The 21,401-nt window shown below is 46.0% G+C and overlaps 10 protein-coding genes across 10 annotated transcripts; 6 read left to right on the plus strand and 4 right to left on the minus strand.

Moving 5' to 3' along the window:
• Nucleotides 1-133: 133 nt before the first annotated feature.
• Nucleotides 134-891, plus strand: MCYG_01956 (uncharacterized protein; the record flags this gene model as incomplete). The annotated part of the gene is made up of 3 exons (XM_002848976.1): nt 134-316; nt 400-538; nt 596-891. 3 exons carry the CDS (start codon nt 134-136, stop codon nt 889-891), a joined length of 618 nt encoding a protein of 205 aa, XP_002849022.1.
• A 559-nt stretch (nt 892-1,450) lies between these two features.
• MCYG_01957 (centromere/microtubule-binding protein cbf5) lies at nt 1,451-3,205 on the plus strand (the record flags this gene model as incomplete). The annotated part of the gene is made up of 4 exons (XM_002848977.1): nt 1,451-1,590; nt 1,886-2,517; nt 2,571-2,797; nt 2,858-3,205. 4 exons carry the CDS (start codon nt 1,451-1,453, stop codon nt 3,203-3,205), a joined length of 1,347 nt encoding a protein of 448 aa, XP_002849023.1.
• A 742-nt stretch (nt 3,206-3,947) lies between these two features.
• MCYG_01958 (conserved hypothetical protein) lies at nt 3,948-6,789 on the minus strand (the record flags this gene model as incomplete). Its single annotated transcript, XM_002848978.1, has 8 exons — nt 3,948-4,154; nt 4,210-4,461; nt 4,527-4,763; nt 4,788-5,060; nt 5,110-5,274; nt 5,368-5,842; nt 5,911-6,279; nt 6,515-6,789. 8 exons carry the CDS (start codon nt 6,787-6,789, stop codon nt 3,948-3,950), a joined length of 2,253 nt encoding a protein of 750 aa, XP_002849024.1.
• A 645-nt stretch (nt 6,790-7,434) lies between these two features.
• On the plus strand, nt 7,435-8,674 carry MCYG_01959 (conserved hypothetical protein; the record flags this gene model as incomplete). The annotated part of the gene is made up of 3 exons (XM_002848979.1): nt 7,435-7,740; nt 7,796-8,020; nt 8,102-8,674. The coding sequence occupies 3 exons, from the start codon at nt 7,435-7,437 to the stop codon at nt 8,672-8,674; spliced, it is 1,104 nt and encodes a 367-aa protein (XP_002849025.1).
• Nucleotides 8,675-9,706: 1,032 nt separating this feature from the next.
• On the plus strand, nt 9,707-11,362 carry MCYG_01960 (conserved hypothetical protein; the record flags this gene model as incomplete). The annotated part of the gene is made up of 2 exons (XM_002848980.1): nt 9,707-10,074; nt 10,165-11,362. The coding sequence occupies 2 exons, from the start codon at nt 9,707-9,709 to the stop codon at nt 11,360-11,362; spliced, it is 1,566 nt and encodes a 521-aa protein (XP_002849026.1).
• Nucleotides 11,363-12,135: 773 nt separating this feature from the next.
• On the plus strand, nt 12,136-13,540 carry MCYG_01961 (fyv10; the record flags this gene model as incomplete). Its single annotated transcript, XM_002848981.1, has 4 exons — nt 12,136-12,189; nt 12,259-12,798; nt 12,861-13,046; nt 13,109-13,540. The coding sequence occupies 4 exons, from the start codon at nt 12,136-12,138 to the stop codon at nt 13,538-13,540; spliced, it is 1,212 nt and encodes a 403-aa protein (XP_002849027.1).
• A 181-nt stretch (nt 13,541-13,721) lies between these two features.
• Nucleotides 13,722-14,949, minus strand: MCYG_01962 (conserved hypothetical protein; the record flags this gene model as incomplete). Its single annotated transcript, XM_002848982.1, has 2 exons — nt 13,722-14,710; nt 14,778-14,949. 2 exons carry the CDS (start codon nt 14,947-14,949, stop codon nt 13,722-13,724), a joined length of 1,161 nt encoding a protein of 386 aa, XP_002849028.1.
• Nucleotides 14,950-15,843: 894 nt separating this feature from the next.
• MCYG_01963 (GDP-mannose transporter) lies at nt 15,844-17,168 on the minus strand (the record flags this gene model as incomplete). Its single annotated transcript, XM_002848983.1, has 4 exons — nt 15,844-16,286; nt 16,348-16,722; nt 16,781-16,868; nt 16,923-17,168. The coding sequence occupies 4 exons, from the start codon at nt 17,166-17,168 to the stop codon at nt 15,844-15,846; spliced, it is 1,152 nt and encodes a 383-aa protein (XP_002849029.1).
• A 411-nt stretch (nt 17,169-17,579) lies between these two features.
• Nucleotides 17,580-19,631, minus strand: MCYG_01964 (S-adenosylmethionine-dependent methyltransferase superfamily domain-containing protein; the record flags this gene model as incomplete). The annotated part of the gene is made up of 1 exon (XM_002848984.1): nt 17,580-19,631. The coding sequence occupies one exon, from the start codon at nt 19,629-19,631 to the stop codon at nt 17,580-17,582; it is 2,052 nt and encodes a 683-aa protein (XP_002849030.1).
• A 262-nt stretch (nt 19,632-19,893) lies between these two features.
• Nucleotides 19,894-20,733, plus strand: MCYG_01965 (conserved hypothetical protein; the record flags this gene model as incomplete). The annotated part of the gene is made up of 2 exons (XM_002848985.1): nt 19,894-20,004; nt 20,119-20,733. 2 exons carry the CDS (start codon nt 19,894-19,896, stop codon nt 20,731-20,733), a joined length of 726 nt encoding a protein of 241 aa, XP_002849031.1.
• Between the last annotated feature and the right edge of the window lie 668 nt (nt 20,734-21,401).

The following is a 21,401-nucleotide window of genomic DNA, read 5'->3' on the forward strand; positions in this document are numbered from 1 at the left end:
TTGCTTTCCCTTCTCTCGTATAGAGAATCAAAAGCCATGCAGCAACAAGACCATGCGAAGCGCAGCCATAATGCAAAACTTGACATGGCAGCACTTGCTGTTACCGAAGTCTTGTCCCGCCATGGGGTAAAGCATGCCTTCATCGGTGGATACGCGGTCTCTGTTTTTAGAGATATCTGGGGCATTAACTGACACAAGTCTACTGCGGGACGTGGACGTGATCGTCGGAGAAGATGCACAAGCGGTTCACCAGCAGTTGCTGGCAGGAGATGGAAACTTTTCTCTCTCCGCAGCAAACAAACTCGTGTTTCACCTGGTAGGTTATAAATTACATACCTTCTACTCTTGCCCATATGTTGAATGTGAACTAAATGAATCTAACGGAGTTCCGGATAAAAGGAGGATCAAGATATTGACATCGAGGTGGAACTTTTACGCGGGGGTAAAGACCAGCCGATGAAGCTACCAGATATCAATACTGCAGCAATACTCCAACGGAACCCTCGGGAGATTGAAGGCTGCCGAGTGGACAGTCTAAGTAAGCTCTACTAAGAACTTAGTATTAAGATATATAGACACTGACAAGTATTGCTAGTGCCCTTCTTGCATCCTGGAATTTTAACTCTAACAAAATTAAAGCGCTGGATGCATATTGCCGACTCTACTCGCCCAGCCAGCATGTCAAGAGCTGCAGATGATATGAGCGACATGAAAACGATTCTTGAATGGCTTGTGAGTCATAGCCTAAAAGTCAATTTCGAGATGTATCCAGAGAAGAGCAAGGAGGAGCTTCTCCCGGGAATGGCAAAGCTCCTAGAAAGAGGCGATACGGAAATCGCAGGTTTATTGAAGGAGACTTTGTTCCCTGAAGACTTTGAAGCACTTTCTTGATTTTTCTCCAGCTCCGATCCCGAGAGTGGGCGTTACATGTAGAGGCCTTGTTCATGAATCGACTTCTTAATTCCTCATATATTCACCTCGGTGCACACTAGTTTTGTACTGAAAACCTAAGGAGTAGTTATGCCTATTAAAAACAGCACTGATACAATACTTATCACCATTACTACGTATTCCCACTACTACCACAACTACTAGTACTCATTAAGCATCTAAATATAAGAATATAACCTATGACTATCTAAATAACTAACCCTAAGCGGTGACGCGCGCCTAATTGCGTCTAATAAACCAATAACATGCTTAGTCTCTGCGGTCGGATCAACTTTTTGCCCACAGCAAATTTTAAGCAACCAAAAATTCCAAACACGAAAAAAAAAAAAAAAGGAAAGCTTCGAAGAATTTATTATATCTCGCAACCCAATTGACAACGTCCGGAACAGGTGTTGTCTGCGCGCTCCGTATTGGGTCTGCATTGTTATTTGAGCTCTGATTTTTCATCTTGAGCGCTTTTGTGTGTTCTGTCCCGTGGTAAAAGAACTAGATTTTGACTATGGAAGCTGCTACAAAGGGCAAAGGCGAAGTTGCAGACTTCAGCATCAAGCCTGAAGCTGTTGCTCCTCCGATTCCTACATCGGAATGGCCTCTTCTATTGAAGAATTATGATAAGCGTATGTATCCCACCTACGGCCTGTGTGGCGGGGGTAGGAGGAGAGAATGCAGCCGTTCGCTAACTTGTGCGGTCTTGAATTTTAATAGTACTTGTGCGAACCAGTCACTTCACTCCAATCCCCAATGGCTGCACTCCTCTTAAGCGCGACCTAAAGTCCTATATCAGCTCTGGTGTCATTAACCTCGATAAACCATCAAACCCATCGAGTCACGAGGTTGTTGCATGGATGAAGAGAATGCTCAGGTTTGCGATCCATTCTACCTCGTTACTAGATAAATTAGATAATTAACATGCTCTTTTTTTTGCCAACTATAGGGTGGAAAAGACTGGCCACAGTGGAACTTTGGACCCCAAGGTTACTGGATGTTTAATTGTGTGTATTGACCGTGCGACTCGCCTGGTGAAGTCGCAGCAGGGAGCTGGAAAGGAGTACGTTTGCGTTATCAGGCTGCATGACAAGATCCCTGGAGGCCAGGCGCAATTCGCTCGCGCCCTCGAGACGTTGTCTGGTGCTTTGTTCCAGCGACCACCGCTGATATCTGCCGTTAAGCGTCAGCTTCGTATCCGAACGATTTATGAGAGTAAGCTGTATGAATTCGATAATGACCGACACTTGGGTGTCTTCTGGGTTAGCTGCGAGGCCGGTACCTACATCAGAACTCTCTGCGTGCACCTGGGTTTGCTTCTGGGTGTAGGAGCCCATATGCAGGAGCTGCGCCGTGTTCGCAGTGGAGCTATGGACGAGAAGGATGGCATGGTGACGTTGCATGATGTTTTGGATGCTCAGTGGATGATGGATAACCACCGTGATGAATCATACCTAAGGAAGGTCATTAGGCCGCTGGAGAGCTTGCTGACTTCATATAAGCGTATTGTTGTGAAGGACAGCGCTGTTAACGCTGTCTGCTACGGAGCCAAGCTTATGATTCCAGGTCTCCTGCGATTCGGTAAGCTCCATGACCAACCACATGATTTCCCATTGCTAACGTGCTATTTTCAGAGGCTGGAATTGAGGTGTATGAGGAGGTTGTCCTTATGACTACCAAGGGCGAAGCTATTGCCATTGGTATTGCACAAATGTCTACAGTTGAACTATCGACTTGTGACCACGGAGTCGTTGCAAAGGTCAAGCGTTGTATCATGGAGCGTGATCTCTACCCCAGACGATGGGGTATGGGTCCAGTTGCCCTTGAGAAGAAGAAACTCAAGGCGGACGGAAAGCTTGATGTAAGTTATCCTGTTGATCGTTTCTCTTTTTTATATCCATTGCTAACTTTGTACCACCAGAAATATGGTCGTACCAATGCATCCACCCCTGCCAAGTGGCAATCAGAGTATAAGGATTATGATGCTCAAGCATCTGGTACGGCGAACGCCGCTCCACCACCTGCGGCTGCCACGCACGCAAAGGCTGCTCCTGCTGCTTCATCACCACAGAAGGATGAAGATGAGGAGATGGAAGATGCCGAGAAGAAGAGAAAGAGAAAAGATGGAGAAACCGCAGAAGAGCGAGAAGAACGAAAGCGCTTGAAGAAGGAGAAAAAAGAAGCAAAGGAAAAGAAGAAGCAAGAGAAAAAAGAGAAGAAGGAAAAGCGAAAATCCAAGCAGGCCGAAGATGCCAGTGACAGCGAGTAGAGAACTGGACATACCAAATAGGCGGTTGTTTTCTCACTTTTTCTTTTGTATCATATCCCTTTTTATACCGTTGGAGTATGGGACTGATCCAAAATGGGTTACCTATTTATTGCCGGAGTACATGGTTGTTGTCTATTTCACTCTAGTTCTTTCAATAGTTTGCCTGGATAGTTAGGTTAAATACGTTTCTTTGATTATTAGAACCTGCTATGGACCTCATGGCCTCTCATTCAGTCAATAGATGACCGGGGAAACCGTCTCCATATGGTTAGTTTGGTTGTTTCGTCCATCGATGTCAAACCTCCTCAACGGCTTCATCTTAAATGGTGTTCAATCTCACAAATCACTATACATTTGTACACTGATTAAGTGCTTTCTCATTTTATGGATCGACTATACCAATTTATCCTTCTCGCAGAGGATAGATAACTATCTCGAAACTCACAGCGCAGAACCCTCAGGCATCCAGGCCCGGTAAAGCCGTACGGCTTTGCTCTATACCAAAGACTCTGGGATATAAGGCATATACAGGCTATGAATGCATGAGATATAATGTGGACGTGATATTTTTGATATGAGCATTTCAATATGCTGCAATCCAGGAGTAGCTTTATTTGCAACTACCGGCAATCTGATTTGTGGCCTCATACTTTGGCTTGTTTAAATACAGCAAAAGCAGCGTGGCGTTGACATGAAAGGAGTACAATATCAATAGGATTGAAGGAAGACAAATCTTCTCGGATTAGCCTGAGGCGGTTTTCTTAACCCAGACAGCCATGGGGTTGTTTTCCGAGTTGAATTTAAGAGCCTTGTGCGCTGCATCGCTGACCTCTTCCGCACCGGCATTAATGGCGCTCTTAGTCGAGTCATCTGGAGGCGGCAGCACCGTTGTATCCTTTGCAACCTGTTGAATGCGTTCATCCATACCAGAAAGAATCTTTTGTTGCTCCTATAAAATGGGTAAGAATATATTGCTTTGCAATGCCTCTCAGGAGAGTACTTACGTCACCTGCAAGTTTCTCGATGTTTCCCTGAGCAGCGGCGTACCAGTCCCTAAGCTGTTTCACCTTACTGTTGACCTCATCCCGAGAGCCTACTGGATCCTTGGATCCCTTCTCAGCCACACCCGCGCTGATGTCGTTCAAGAGTCGAACTCCTGGCATGATATTCTCGACGGACAAATCTGACCACATCTTGGCAACTTCTCCGAAAACTTCAAAGTTTGCGCGCATAAAGATGGCGCTCTTATATATATGCTAAGATATCTTTGTGAGACGTGTTCATATATTTTTTTTTCCTTTGGGCGGGTTTTGGATCTTACAGTACGAGCGAGATCTGTTAAATTGTACTTCCCAATCTTCAGATCACTCAGCTCTCCATCAGGGTCGTTGTTGGCCACGTTCTCTTTGATCTGCCTGACGAAGTCTTCCACAACTTCGTCGACAATGACCTCGATAGTCAAACTGATAGAATTAAAGAAGGTAACCAGATCCATGACTCTGGTCTTGACAACGGCAATAAGACGGATGGAAGCCTCAAGAATTTGTTTTACGGCAGTCTAATGGCCAAACTGTCAGTCGACATTTTCACGATAGGTATGGGATGGGATGGGAAAACGGGGGATTACAAGTGATTTTTCATCAGTGTTCAATTTTAGGAGATTGTTCTGAGCATCAGCTAGATCTTTCTGGTCTTTTGCGAGTGCTTTGGTGGCGTCCTGGTAAGCCTTTGATGACGCGATATACGCCTGCTGCGTAGTGTGCAATCGGTCTTTGGCGGCTTCAAGAAGTGCTTTGCCTTGTGCCATCTGAGGGTCCGGGGCTGATTGCTTATCAGGATTGGCCATTATTGTCTCCTATTGAAATGGTCAGACCGTATTCTCAAATATGAGAGCCTATACTTACTGTGCTTGTTGATCCAGGAAGTGACTGGGAAACAGCATATAGTTGATTTGCCTGGTCATATACCTCCTTGAAGCCACTCTGCCATTGCTTGACTTGCTTGTCATCTGGACCTGGGAGTTCTTCTATTTTACTCTTCCCGCCAAGCTTGTACACTTCATCTGCGATCTAAAGTGAAGTCCGATAGTCAGTAAAGGCACCATTGGCTGAAGGAGAGAGAGGAGGCAAAGGGAAACAGTGAGAAATGGTGACTTATCTCACCTGGATAGCAGTTTGGAGAATCCCTTTGAGCTGGACGCTTGGTTCCTCCTCCGTGGCAACTCCTACAAACTGCTGACGAGCATCCTTTAGCATCTGGAGGTTGAATAGAAGCGACTTCGAGCCTGAGCTTGTGACAGTGGAGACCTCCTCCCAGTTGACACCACCGTCTTTTCCCCCTGTTAGGACTGTGTTCACGCCTCGCAGGAAGACGATAGTCGGCTTGATCCGCACATAAGCCGGGTCATTGCTGTTTTGTGGTAAGGGAACCTTTGCCTTTGGTTCAGGAGTCGGGAGAGTGGTGTTCTTGTTCCCATCCTTGTCTCCCTTTCCATTAAAGTCTTTGAACAGCCTTTCCGCCTCTGCAGCTTTAGCTGTGGCATTCATATTTTCTGCATATGAGGAGGCCAGCTGGCCCAGCGCTGTGACGAGAACATCTCCAAGTTTTCCAACAAGCTCCTGGCCCACGAGATCCCACCTATCGTGATAATCAGCTCCTGCTTGTGATATAATTCACATATCTGAAAGGGGGGGGTCCGGACTCACCCACTGGGGAAACTATCCGAGGCTTTCTTGTAGACATCCGACGCCATCTTCAGTTGTTTCTGGAATACCTTAGTGTTTGCTTTCTGAGTCTTAACGTTGATCTCGTCGGCCTTCAGAATATTCTGAGCCACAAGCATCTGAATCTTGGTTGCTGCAAGTTTTTCCTCAGCAGTGGATTCTTTCTGTATACAGCAGGTATATAATTCTGTTGCATACAACATCCAGTCGTTGAATCCCTTGTCGATGGTTTTTGCCCGCTCATAACAGTCATCTGCACTCTTTTTGATGCTCATCAATGAACCTTTGAGCATTCTTTGTGCGTCATCAGGATTGATGATAATCATCATTATATCATTCACCTGTGGTAGACTGTGTTAGCTATACTCGGGCTCTGAAAATATCAGTGCCAGGTAGTGGTAACTACATGCCTTGTCGGGAATCATAGACGCAACACTATGGATATACGACATTCCACTGTCTGCGGCTAAGAAGGCTTTAGCTCCCATGTCACCACATTCATTCAGATTGGCTCGGAGAGAATTGTAACTAGGATATCTCTAGTCAGAAAATACAATCCAATATGCTGCCAGGGAATTTGACTCACTGCAGATACTGGAAGCCACCCCGAGGAGGATCAAGCTCAATTGTGGCTGCAGTGTCAGAGGCAGCAGCGATGAACGCTAACCCCGTGGAATTGATAGCAACAGGAGCAGAGCCTAAGAGCTGCTGCCATGGATGTGCGAACATAGCTGACGCTTTTATTTGAGCAACGGCTATGTCGGCCATCTTGGGGAGGTCTCCAGGACCATTGCCATAGTCCATCCTCCTTTGGATTTCAACGGCATTCTTCACCAGCTGTCCACTTTGGTCGTCTGCCATTTTCGGCCTAGGAACGTTCAAAATTGACTTGCAATTCAACTAGCAGAAATTTGGAATTGTGGAAGATATTTCCTGTAAGAATTATTAGATTCTTAGCAACCGACTCGACACAAGGATGCCTTTTAATATTACCTACTGGGTAGCAAATATTATACTTTGTGCCAGAAGGCTCATTATCGTTCTGCATATAATGTTATGCATGGCGATGACTTAACCAAAGATTTTCCGCTCTCGAAGGGAAACACGTACTACCGCATATTTCATACCAGCCTGGAGCACACTGTCTTAGCGGCAGGAAACTCTAAAGATCGAGTTACATCTTTCGAATTCCGAATCTGTCGAGATGCGTCATTTCTCTCAAAAATCAGCTGCCTTGATGCATATGCTTCTGTTATCTAGGTTGCCCATGGGCGCACCCTGTTGAAGATATTGGACAATGGTGTATCAGCGTGTATTACTTCGGAAGACCACCGACGCTGAGAGAGTTCCCGGTCAGGTATCACCTGTCTTCCTAACCAAAAACTGTTGTCTACCATGGATGTAGGGTCTATAAAATAAGGCCCAGGTTCAAACCGTTTCTCCATTGAACTAGGCACATTTCTCTTCGTTATCTCGCCCACCACGGATTCTTGCTCGTCCTCAACAATGTTTGATACCGCGGCTGCACATTCTGAACTCGACACAATCCACCAGGTACAAAATGCACTACTGGAAGCTCTCAGGAAAGAACAAACCAAGGGGCCACAGGCCATATCTGCTGCCTTAAACAGTAGCATATCCCAGCTGTACAAACTCGCAGTCTTTGTCCATGAAAATTTCAACTCGCCGATTGGAGGCAGCCATACTACTCCATCAAGCAAGGCTTTGTTTCATGATGTAAGGGCAAGTTTTCAGCAGGTTGAGCAAGTTACAACTGGCACACTGGACGAGATATCCAGCATAAAGGACAAGGTAGGCGGCATTCTTGTCTGCTCAATGCCATTACCTAACTGCTAATATTTCAAAGACTATCGACCTGAACTCTACAAAAGTTGCAACATTGCAGCAAAATGTACAAGAAGCAAAGCAATCTACTGACCTGAATCTAAAAAACCTCGAGACGAGAATTGCCCAAGCCTCCGAAGCGGTAGACACTTGGGGAAAGCAAGTAGAAACGTGTAAGGAAACTCTACAGGAGGCCGAAGAGAAGCTTCAGCAGGATAGAGAAGCCCAGAGGGACGCAAATATTGGGGTACGTTCAACTATCTATGAGTCCTTCTTTACCACACTTTTTTTTTTTTTTTTTTTTCGTAATCGCTGATAATAGTTATAGCTGAGTATTCTTATACCATGGTGGGGAATAGCTGGTTTGATCGATCATAAATTATCTCCCGGTAACGTCTTAGTTGACGTCGGTGCGCAGCAGCAAGCACTTCAGGATGCATATAACACTTTTGTTTCCGTTAGGAATAACCTACTCCAAGCGAAGAAGGAGCAGTCGGACTGCATTAACGATCAGAAACAGTTTGATTCCCTCTTGGAGCAGCTTGGCGACTTGGCTCTTGCTCTTAGCCAGACTGCGAAAAATATTGACTCCATGTCCGAAGCTATAGGAAAATTGAGACTGAGAGCTATACAGGCGGTGCAAGTGGCGGATGAGATGTACAATAACGCAGTTATTGCCTCGGGGGATGCGTTCTTCATCAACGAGTTTGTCAAACCAATCCTCGAGATTTGTGATCAAACCGTAGTGGAGCCCAACGTTGCACCCAAGCTTGAGGCAATCTTGGATGAACTGAGGCAGGCTTATGGCAGAAACAATATCCCGGAAGAGCTGGCTACAAAGTTTGATGAGATCCAGGCGAAGGTTAAGCGATTTATCCCCAAGTCATCTGAGCAAAAGTAGCGAAGAATGAAAGCTCGAGAGCATATTAACTTAGAAATTTTATTATTACTACCTCAAACCTAGATGGCAAAACATTCTCTTGAAGGTTGAAAATATTGCTACATACTAAGTCACTGGACGAAACAGTACCTTCTAGGTTTATGTCTTGTTTTGGTAATGTATCCCGAGATCGAAGTACAAAATACCCATCCACCCACAGGCTACGTACCTATTCTACATTCTTTAGACATGTACTATGTATGGGTGGAGAATATTTCCATCTACTATGTAAGAGTATCTGCTCTTTCATTCAATCCCACAACATGACGTTACTATCTTATGCAAACCCCTCTTTTTGAAACCTAGCTTAAGAGTAGCAGAACCTTCTATAACCAATCTATGAGTATGCACCCCCTTCCTTGAAATACCATTTTGACATCAGGTGGAAGTAAAAGGCTTCGAGGTCTGATGTATCTCATTGCGTTGATGTACCATGGCCGATCAAACTATGATTCTATGTAAGGCTTGGGCACTTCTGCATGGCTCCACTAGTTAACTACGGCCCGCAGTGTGGGGAAGTGATGAACCTTAAAAGTGTATCAAGACGACAAGATAGTAAAGGCGAGCTGCAAATGCATGTCAAGTCCATTTTGTGGCGAACTGTCATTATTTTGAAAACAGCTAGCTATGCATATATTAATGCCTCATTCAGCTCGACTTGTGTATCTTACCGAGCCCCTCCAGGCTTCCCCATGATAAGTTTGCCCTTCCGAGTTTTCTCGTGTTTTGAAAGTTTAACAACCCGATTCACGACAGGAACCTGACATCATGCTGCTTCGAGTGATATGAGCAGAGGTTGAATGAAGAGGTAGGTTTTGTGATGAATATATAGTCAGTCATCTTTAGGGACGACCCTGAATTGAAATATAATCCTGAAATTACATGCCCTTACTCTATGTCTGATCCATCTGATTCCCATTGCATACTTCACCCCTCACTAGCGTTTATTACCAATAGCTCTTCCACAGACATAGGGAAATAGCCATTCTCAAAATGGCATTGAATCCTATCCCAGACAACGATCCAAATTTTCCTCGCTGGCTGCTGGATTTAGAGAAATGGGCTATTCGTCCCTATCAAGAAATTCAAGAAGAACTTGGTGGTAAGCCGGAGTATGGAATCATTTCCTATACGTGGGGGAAATATGCAATCGGCATCCAGAACCCGGCAGACCTTCCACAAGGTATTATGTGGGACGTGCCTTTAGTCTCCGCGTTCAGTCTGAATGAGGCCCAGAGGGTAATGAAGAGCATGAAGAGGCGATATGTTTGGTGGGACTGGATGTGTGTTCCACAGGGCCGAGCACCAGATCTCAGCAATGACCTTCTTCGCGCAAAGGGGGAAGAAATTGGAAAGCAGATGTAAGTCTAGAGTCTGACACGCTGATACGACTCTTTTATTGTTTTGCCGGCATTACACCAATAGTTTATCTCTCTAATAAACCACTCCAGGGCAATTTATCGCGGCGCAACAAGCAGCATCGTATGGGTCCATCAGACCAACTGGGCTAAAGAATCATCGATGCGGACATTGTTAAAGGACGGCATCCCTCCGGCAGCGGGCGATTTCTCTACCTTTTTCAGCGCAGTCCTCGGTATCTTAGAGGATGTACGGGAAACGGAGCCTTGGCTGAAGTCGATCTGGACACTTCAAGAGGGTGTACTTCTAAGTGAAACAATCCTCTTGGATCATGACGGAAACGTATTGGAAGATGAGCGGTTTATCCACAATAATGGTTGTGCATCCGTGATTGACCTAACCGCGGGTATTACCCAGTTGGTGATTCGACTTGGCGCAGACTTCATGCGGCTCAGCAACCGAGGGGAAGCTGAGGAAGACGAGGAAACTCCTCTGATGGCTTATATTCGGCAGGGCAAGAATTACGCGTATGTGGCAGGCGTCCTAGCTACGATAATGAGATCGGGCCTTGTCGCCTATGCAAAGGGTTCTCCATTATACATCTTATCTGGAAAAGTGGGCCGTTTCTCTAGCCAGCCAGAAGACTACTGCTGGGCACTTTTGGGAGCCCTAGACCTGACCTTCCCTAACACGTGGTATCACCAGGGGGAGGACATGGATCTAGTCAAGAAGGAGTTCTTCAAGCCCCTTCTTGAGCGGTGGCAATGGAATTTATTCCTGGTCGCAGGGGTCGTTAACTCAGGGGAGTATGATGCTCTATCGTGGCCAGAAAGGGTAGTGGACGGAAAAATGCTCTCACTTGGGATTTATTTTGATGTTTTCTGGAAGAAAAACCTCCCCAAACTGTCATGGGTCGATGCTAATCAGGAAAACGGCATGGCTGACATGATAATCCTAAATAGTAGCGAGGGTGAAAATCAGTGTGCCCTATGGAAGCTCACTCAGCCAGGCCGATGCAGGCGATATGTGCAGACGGAGGTCATGAAAGCAAAGGAGGCTATAGTACGAGTTGAGAATGTGGAGGACTGCCCGCCAGAAGTTAGCCGAAGTTATTTGCCTATCGCTGATTTGGATAAGCAGTCAAACCGTCCCGGCACTCGATGTATTGAGATTGAACCTCTAGACGAGACCACAGGGCTGTTCAGAGGAGTTGTTGACCTTTGGGTTGCAGAGGATGCCGTGGCCAAAATGGAGTGCGTGTCCTTCAGGCTTGTAGGAAGAACAAGCTGAGCTTCTGAGTGATTCTCTGAAAGGCCCTTTGTTGACCGGGCTATTCCAATATTCCCATAACTGCGACTTGAGAGTGACGGTATTCCAAGAAAACGAAGCAAAGCTTTCTTTGAAGATATAGATTGCATTGCTGTCTATATTGGAAACCAAAAATTGCAGGATTGATTATTAAATAGCAAGGAATAGCTTGTTTTACAATGATTTCTCAGTTTTATTTTCTGTGTAAAGTATTGTTGACTTACAGGAAGCCTCTCTGGTGCTTGCCAGGTCATGGAATTGGATATCCAGACAGCGAAGCCACAAACTTGTGCAGCTACCGTCTCAAGCAGTAATACAGGGATATCATGATATAGCCAAGCTACCTGGTGAATATACCGATTTGTAACTCACTAGGTAGAAAAGATGGAAAGCCGCTGATGACCAAGTGACCAAATGAGGGCTTTCTGGGCTCTGGTTAACAGCTTGACTTGAAAACTAGCGGCTCCGTAGATGTACCCTCCATGATGTCGTCGCCATGCATGTATGTTATTCTCGCCGTCAAACCTGTCTGTGGTTGCAGAGGTTGAAGCTGTTGTTCTTTGCGATGTTGTGGCTTGACGTTGAGTTTGCCAAAAACGGCGCTTGCTGACATCACAACTTTCGGCTTCTCCAACTTCGACCTCACACGATCAACTTCCAACTACACCCAAAGCTGTTCTTTTGTTAGCTGTTTTTCCAGTCTATAGAATTGATAGAGACGCTACGAATAGAGATATTTTGTCCTTGTTGTCGACATGGCAGCAGAACTCGAACCGATAAAGCTCAATCCGGAGAGCCACTTGATCCTGGTAGCTACCTCTCCCCGCAGAGAGACGAAGAGTACTCAGATGCGCATATACTGACTGACCTGTTTAAAGGATCAACCTCTCCTACGTCTTCCACATGAACTGGCTCGTCGCAACTTTAAGACCGTACAACGCATCGTGGAGAGAGAAAAAGAATACGTCATTCCGGCCTTGAAAGAATCAGCAAATGCCTCGCTCTCCGGGAACCAAGATCCTACCCAAGCACTCGCCTCTCTAGATACGATGATAACACGGATGCAGGGATTGAAGCGGAAGATGGAGGCACTGCAGGAGGAGGAGAAGAGTATCCTTTCTCAGTCCAGAAAGAGAATCGAGCATCTGGAGGACCTCTTCGGCATACATAGCTTGGTGGATGTGAAATATGACAGATGGTCTAGGATAAGATTGAACAGGCTGCTGGTCGACCATATGCTACGCTCAGGATACCTTGAAAGCGCAAAGCAGCTTGCACATGAGGAGGGCATCGAAGATTTGGTGGATGTGAACGTCTTCTCTCAATGCCAGAGAATAGCGGAGAGTCTTCGAAGAGGGGAGAGCAAAGAAGCTCTTCAATGGTGCGGAGAGAACAAAGTCGCGCTGAAAAAGCTACATGTATGTTGTCCTTTGTTTTTTTGATGTCGGTCTCAAAGGCCGTTTTGCTGACGACTTTATAGAACAAACTAGAGTTCGAACTGCGGATGCAGCAGTATATTGAAATGTTACGCGCTGGCGAGAGAATAGAAGCTAGACAGCATGCCAAAAAATACCTCACGCCACACAGCGAGACATACAAATCAGATATACTTCGTGCTGCGGGATTGATGGTCTTCCCTCCTGATACTGATGCAGAACCATACAAGGTAACATGTTCGCGAGCGAACTCACTTTGGAGAGTGAAGCTAATCGGCGTCGATCTATCTAGTCTATATACTCATTCGAACGATGGCAAACTCTTTCCAGCCTCTTCATAAAAACCCACCATGACCTCCTCTCCCTAACGTCCCATCCATTGCTACAGATTGCTCTCTCTGCTGGCCTTTCAGCTCTGAAGACACCGGCATGTCACTCTGAATATACAACTTCCGCCTCCAGCGCGACGTACTCTGCAGGACCCTCTATATGCCCTATATGCTCTACTGAGCTTAATGAGCTCGCACGTCCTATGCCTTATGCTCACCATACGAAGAGTTCTGTAGAGAATGACCCGGTTGTTTTGCCAAATGGCCGACTGTATGGTAGAGAGAGCCTTTGCTATATGTCAACTAGGGCGGGTGTTGATGCTGGCAAAGTCAGAGACCCCATTACATCAGAGTTGTTCGATGTATCTGAATTGAAGAAGGTGTTCATTTCATAGCGGTACACATCAATGACTGTACCTATAATTGTCCTTTTTTCGAGGGCTCCTGTTTCGGTTTGTGTTTTTCTAGCTTTCCCAGAGGAATTCAGCTCAATGTAGCGTATAATGAATGACTTGATGACCAAATTCTCTGATATCAGCCTAACTCACTATCCCAAGTAAGAATATTGCTCCAGCATCAGTCACTTCCGCTCTCAGATCCTCCTGCCGTTCGTTTACGCTTTCCAGAATTGATATTCTGGTCTTCGAATCCTTTCCGCTCAAATACATAACTTCTCGCCTCTCTCTCCTCGCCTTTCCATCCACCTCTCCCGCCATCCTTCCCTTCAATAGCACCTATTGTACGTGCATGAGAGTAACCAGGATAACTAGTCCATGGAAAACTGAAGCTAGTTACAACACGTAGGCCCGCGTGCCGGGCTAGATCTCTGATATTCCACAGCGTATATGGCTCTCCTTCAAATAGAGTCACAATAACATAACCTGGCTCCTTTCTAGGTTTGTATCGCACTTCATCAGGATTAAATAACGAGTCATCTTCCTCATCGTCCGGGTATTCATCCTCATCTTCAAAATCAGACCAGTCATCGCTGGATGCCGGAACAGAGAGAAGAGGTACACACGCCTTGAAGAATCCGACTAGAAGCTCTTGGTTGGACCGAACCTGCCGATTCACGTCCGTACTTAACCCACCAACATGAGGGAAATTGAAACATATAATATCCCACGGCCCTCCTCCTTCAGTTTCATGACTGCCATTGTTGGCTCGGTTTGAATAGTTTCGCTTTCGACTGGGAACAGGAAAGCCACTCCGTATCAATTTCCCGCCTCCTCCGGAACTACCTAGCTTTCGAGCATCGATTGAGAAGACAACCTTGGGCGATGATACAGATGACTTTGATGTATGAGCTGAATCAGCTTTGAGGTGGTTCTGTGTCTCTTTATCTCCTTCCTCTGGGCTCTCTGAATCGTCGTTGTCGTCTCTTTTGCGCTTCAAGGCACCCTTCGAGCCTGTTGATGGAGACGAAAAGGCTTCGAGTTGTTCTATATGGCCTTTCGCATCTGGGTATTTTTCAAGTAGCTTCTCTTCGCTATCATAGCATGTTGCCATAAGCCTCCTTCGGCATTTATGGTGAGTCGCGAGAGATAGTGCGAACGAGAAGTCTCCTGATATAAAGCATTAGCTACATGCATAAGATATAAATGTAGTAAAAGGACTTGAAACTATGCATACCTTCGCCGATCAATAGAATCCGGTCAGAAGGTCGAAAGGGAATCCGAGGTTGATTTTGCTTTTGCTGCTGTTGTTTGGCATTTTGGGCCTTTTTCATCAATGTTGATAGCTTTGGAAAAGATTTCATCTTCTTACTGCTCTGCTTCACAGCAGGCTTCCGAGCTTTACCCATTTTCTCTTGGTAATCACTTCAAAGATACTGACAGATGGGTTCTATTGGATAGTATCTGTATGTTGCAGTCGATATTGATAAAAAGCTTAAAAATATATATATATATTTAGGATGTCTTAGACGGCTTTTTTGCGATGTTGATAACGACTTGCGATAGGCGAATCGTTGCGAGCAGGTTTCACTCTCGAAGACTGGTGGTTTGTCTGAAGACATCTACCTCTATGGAGTATGTCCTTGGATTCGCCAGTTTATTTATAGTTGGTTTTCACTGCCACGATGGAGGCATTGGCAAAGACAGTACAGACAACATTACTCTATAATTAAATCGTTTACACAGGTCGAAGAAATAATAAAACATAGAAATAAGAAAGAATGAAGAAAAGAAAACTAAGTACAGTATACTACAGCACCCAAAATTTTCTGCAGTATATAAGAATTGGGGATATCGAAAAAGCAGTGCCAAAGGTAACCCGATGAGGACTCTAACACAAGGTAAAGAATATAAAGAAAAAAGAAATAAAGTAGCAAGGGTGTAAGAAGAGGCTCTGAGCTAATGGCGAGCCGCACATTACAAGAACAGAATCGGAAGAAAGAAAATGAGAATAAAACTCCCTCAGGAAACGATCAGCCAAAAATCAAGTTCTATGAGTTGAAGAGTGTGATATGGTTGAATGTCCAGTCACCAGGTAAGAAGAAAGCGAAGTAGTAAGAAGTAGTTGGGCGCCAAAGATAACTGAACAGTCTGGGCCATCTGAATATTTTATGTTGGACCGACACCTGGAGATTACAAAATATAGGCCCGTCGATTGCATTAAAAGTCGTTATCCCGAGACCGATGCCTCGTGAGAGATTTGGAACTAGACAGAGTGGGCATTTTTAAGACCAGCTAATTGCTCACGATTTGAATCCATCTCTCATGCTTTGCGCGCTGGCACTGACGGGAGGGTTGGAGGTAGGGAGGATGCCAGTCTTTGGTTTGGCGTTCTGCTTGATCTTGGCGAGAGCGTACACGATACCACTGACGAAACCAATCGCAATGGCGGAAACGCTGGGGAAGGTGACTGGGTCGCCGAAGAACATTAGGCCAGACAGAGCGATGGGAAGTTTGTTGAGGGCCCCGACCATGGAGTAGGTTGTGGAGGTGGTGACGCGTACACACCAGGCGGAGGCGTAGGAAATAAATACGGTGGACAGCCCAGAGAAGAGCATAGCGAGGTAGAGCCTGTTACGGGTTTCGACTGGGAAGTTCTTGGCCACGTTGGCAGCAGACCAATCCTCAACGAGGAGAGAGCTGATCATGAGAATTGGAATGGAGAGGAGGTTGTTGTAGAACATGGCTAGAGGGATGGAGTTAGAGCAGCACAAAATAATAGTGGTCCTGGCATATATAAGACTTACTGTCGAAATCCTTGAAGTTGGTCAACTTGATTCTCTTTCGCATTCCGAGGACGTACGAAGCGGTACAAGCGCAGTTAATCAACATCCACAGGTAGCCGGAGTTGAGGGTAGAAACAGCAGCGGATCCGGAGCCAGCAGAGCTGCTAACGGCATGGGTGATATCAGCCCAAGCAGCAACCACGGAGCTAAGGACCATAAGACCGAACGAGAAGAGGGTCAAGCCACTGACAGAGCCTCCGAACCACAGGACTTCGCCATACGCGATGAGGATGATGGTAAGGTTCTTGAAGATTGTGTAGACGGGGATAGAGAGGAACTTGAGGGCCTTGGAGCCGGTGTATATCATGCCGATAAGGAGGAGAGAAATCGGGAACCCTGCAAGGAGGCTCTGTTAGCTGGAGTAGCTGATGGCAGATAGAGGACGGCATCATACATTTCTTAGCTTCGTCCGAGTTAAAATCCCTATAGTTGATGAGTCCCATGGTCTTACAGGACTGGATTGCAATAATACAAATAATGGACTAGAAGAGTGTCAGAGATCATGGCTGAACGCTGGTAGGAGATTCTCGACCAACCTGAATACAGAGAAGGAAAAAGTTGAGATTGAAGTCGACGCCGGACAACACATATTTATTCGTGACGGTCATTAGAATGGAGGAAGCACAGTAGGCGATAATGGCGAGAGTAGCATTGTTTGCTGCAGAGGAGACGGCCGAGCTGTGTCGCGGTTGCGGTGGTGGCTGCGGCTTGTAGCTGGACGACTCCGAGTCCATCTTGTCCATGGCGATGGAGTAGTTGTCGTTCTTCTTCTGGTCTGACATCTTGAGAGGTTGTATCTATCCGCAAAAGTCGAGCTCCACGTCGCTGCTATGATATATTCGCTCCTGTGCAAGGCCACCTGGGCGTCTTTCTGTCTCTCTCAGGGGTGACGACGACTTGCCGCAGACGATCGAGGGTAGGAGACGTATATAAGGCAACACCTAGAACAAACACCAACGAAAGGAAAAAAGAAGAACAAGAAGCTGAGCAACTGAAACAGAAAGCCTCGAGAAATACGGGGGCGGAGTCAGAAGTTGGTGATTGTTGAAATTCTTCTTCTTGTCCTTTTTTTGGCTCTTTTGGATGTTTTTTTTCTTTTACTTTTTGAAAAAAAAAAAAATTTCGGAAAAATCAAAAATTACACTAGTATTCAGAATACAGGTTATAATACACTGACTAAGCAGGTGTATCCTTCACCCTTGCCCGGTATTGCTTCTTCTTGTTCTCGATATTGTCATTCTTCTTGCCGTGGCTGCCTTGGGGTTGATGCCCTGGCGACGGAGCCTGTTCCTCTGAGCGCGGGCGATGTACTGCTCGTCCTCTTCCTCGTTGAATGGGCCGAATCCGTCTTCGTCGGCATCCCCGTTCTCCGCAGCTATGGGGGTCCTATCAACGGCCTCCTCGCCGCCTTCACTTTCGGCGGTGCCTGGTACCTTCTGGGTCGTCTCCGCAGGGCTGGGGCCGGTCTTTTTCAGCTTGCAGACGAAGAAGCCGTCGACGTTTTCACGGTGGGGATAGTACCGTCTAGTCAGCGGCATCTTGTCGTCGAACTTTTTGTTCATGTAGCTTTTGAATCCGGGGGTTCCAAAGCTTCCCAGCCCTGTATCGACTATCTTCACGTTTGGCCGTTTCCTCAGCGCGTACTGTACAACGCCCTCGTTCTCTTCAACCGTAACACTACATGTTGAGTAGACTATATATCCTCCTGTTTTTGAGGCGTGGTTGGTAGAGTCGATGGCAGCAAGAAGTAGCTGCTTCTGCATGTGTGGCAGAGCTAGAAAGTCACGCTCTGTCTTGGAGGTCTTCACCTTCGGGTCCTTGGAGATGACGCCGGTTCCAGAACATGGCGCATCGAGCAGGACCCGGTCAAAGCCTCCGACGGCCTTGGGAAATGCCGTTCGTGCATCAAGGTTTGAGACAATAGTATTCTTACATCCCAGCCGATGGATATTTCCAATCAGACCCTTTGCACGGGTTTTGCTGGCATCGTTGGCAAGGATGCTGCCAGTATTTCGCATCAGCGCAGAGGCATATGTAGTCTTACCACCTGGAGCAGCTGCCATGTCGAGGATACGCTCATGCGGCTGTGGTGCAAGTGCCATGACGGGCAGGAAAGAAGAGGCAGCTTGGAGAATGTAATGACCCGCAAGATATTCTGGAGTGGCGCCCAGGGGAACCGGGGACTCGAAAACCTGAAGACCAACTTTTGACCATTTTCCAACGGGTTCCAAAACAACGCCTCTGTTGATTAATGCCTGAGCAAGTGATCGTCGATTTGTGCGTAGTGTGTTAGTTCGAATAACGATAGGTCGAGGAGACTCGTTAGCCTCAAAGAAGGAGAATGCTTCCATGGGCGTGAACAGAGAAAACAGCTTCTCTGCAAGATAAGGTGTGTACCCGTAATACACACATATATCGTTTAGGAGAAGGTCGGTATAGTCTGCGCGAGATTTCCCCGGTTGGCCCAACGTGCTCAAATCTCCAAGAATACGAATGGTATCGGTGATCCTGGTTCGAAGCAATTGGAGGTTTGGAGCTAATCCAGCTGTGAGATTTTCGTGTTCGGCAAATACATCTGGTGCGTCGCCTGCGATATTCGTTTGCATAGCAGCCTCTTTCAACTCAAGTTCTGCTTGTGCAGCCTCTTCTTCCTTCTGCATATCCAATTTCTTCGACAAACCCTCTATATTGGCAGCGGTAAGTATCTCCTCTGCATCCGAAAGGTCCTCGTCGTCTGAAAACATTTTCTCTCTCGGCCGTTCCTCGTCAGAATCGAACGCTGAATGACTCTCGAGATCTGAATCCTCATCCTCCTGATCTAATTGATCCATATTGTCTGACCCGTCACTGACCCCGTCTAGATCACCAAACTCGTCATCGAGCATCTCATCATCCATATCCTCATCAGAGTCGTCAGGTTCAGGAATATCTACCGGCTTGGTCGCCTTTTTCTTCTTCCCATCCTTGTGTGGTGTGCTCTCCGTGAAAGAAGCCTTTTTATTCTTCTGCTTCACAGTTCCTGGTTTCCCGGCACTTGCACCATTGGTCGTTGCGCTTTTGGACCTTTCGTCTTCCTCATCGTCGTCAGCTCCTCTTCGTCGCTTAACTCCCTGAGGAGCATGGCCTGCGCTGTCTGCCTTGTCCGCTTTCCGCTTCTTTACCACCTTTTTACCACCTTTTAGCTTGGACTCATCAAGCGGCTGTGGAGGACCCTGCTTCTTCCCAATGCGACGTCCGACACCCATCTTGCCTCAATTCTCAAAATCAAGGGCCAATTGGTCAAACTGTCGGATCGTGAATATTTCTGCTTTTTCTTTTCTTCCACGAAATTTTGCTGATAAGCAAAAAATAAAATATTTTTAGAGTTTATCTTATCACGTGATAGTCTAGCTTATCTGATTAAAAACAGCAAGTAACAACAAATCTATAAGAAGCAGAGAATTGGTAGAATCAAACCACCTTGATAGACGAACTTCAGACTATTACAAAAAGGATAAAGCTGTGATCATGGCGGAAGTAGCATTTACAAAGAGCTTCCTGGCTTCTCTGGACTCAAAACCTATTAAAGTCCCCGCAGATACTGTCTATAACCCCCAAACTTTCGCCCCTCGTTTCCCGGTAAGGAGCTATAGATATCTCTTTCTAATGGAAATTAGCCTGTGCTAAGCCTCTATCTATGTATAGATCACCCTTCCGCGTCTTTCTGACCCTCCTCACCCGCCTATGCCCAAGAAAATCAAGACCACAGCACCTCCAGGCTCATCCAAGGGAATAACTATCCACCTAAAGTCCGCTCGCAACCCTGTGCTAGACATCAAACTTGCAAATGTAGCTCTAGCTACCGCAACAGTCCACGAGCTTAAGGATGCCGTTCATCAGAGAATACGACCCACTAATTCAACAAACCCCGACGAAAGAGTGCTGTTGGATAAGATAAAGCTATTATGGAAACGCAAGCCTGTCCAGGGAACATCAATTGCAGATATTTTGACAGACGAACCTGATATAATCGACGGGAAGAGTCCTGCTGAGTTCAGTGTGATGGTTTTGGGCGGAGCATCTGCTATTTCTGAGGAGGAGTTAAAAGCTGCTGCTGCTACGAAGGCTGATAAGCCTGCGGTTGCATTGGATTCACCTGAGGATACAGAGATGAAGAATCCAGATGAGGAAGAAAACCCCGTGAATGTTGCAGCAATGCGTGCTGAGTTCCAGGCTTGTTATAATTCATTTGATTTCTGGGCACAGGTTGAGGAATTCATAGAATCCAGGATGGATGTCGAGCCAGAATACGCTGGGGTCATGGTCACCATTTTCCAAGATGCGTTGAAGGCTTACTTGGATAAATAGGTCTTTACTTATCAGACTAGTTTTAAGGTCAGCTCTAATGATATTGCATAATGACAGCCCTCACATATTCATCTCGTGCAGCCGGGAGAGAGCGCATACCAAAAAAAATCATAAATTGTATATATTCGTTGAATGAGTAAATTGTTGCATCAAGAAGACATAAAGCTTGAAGGTTAGAATTTTGATAGTGTACACCACGGCAAGAGAGAAAAACACAGGCAAGGGCAAGCGTTAGGAAAGGGATGCAGTAGAGAACGGGAGGAGAGAAAAGACAAAAGAACAAATGTGAATAATAAAAAGAAAAACATTAAGTACGTATCTTGAGGGACAAAGAAGAGGATAAACATATTCTCCAATTCTCCAGGAGCTTTTAAGGAAACATGGCCCATAGAGGAGATTTCAGCGCATGAATAAATACAAACGCTCATGTCTTATAATAATAATAATAATGGCGTAAAGCAGAGCTGTGAGCTTATGAAAGGGGTATCATCAGAACAAGAAGATTAGCTTTCGCAGTTTGCGAAGGAGAAAACCCAAGTCGAATATGCTCACTCAAAGGTCAAGTATTTCATTATAGGAATAGTGAGTAGATGAAAGACAGTGTATAATGTCGTCGAGGAACCATTTTTTCTCTCTTTTGCCTGGGAGGTCCTCGCGGTGCGGCAGGT

The sequence above is a fragment of the Microsporum canis genome, genomic scaffold (assembly GCF_000151145.1).
Source record: "Microsporum canis CBS 113480 supercont1.2 genomic scaffold, whole genome shotgun sequence".
Classification (NCBI taxonomy): Eukaryota; Fungi; Ascomycota; class Eurotiomycetes; order Onygenales; family Arthrodermataceae; genus Microsporum; species Microsporum canis.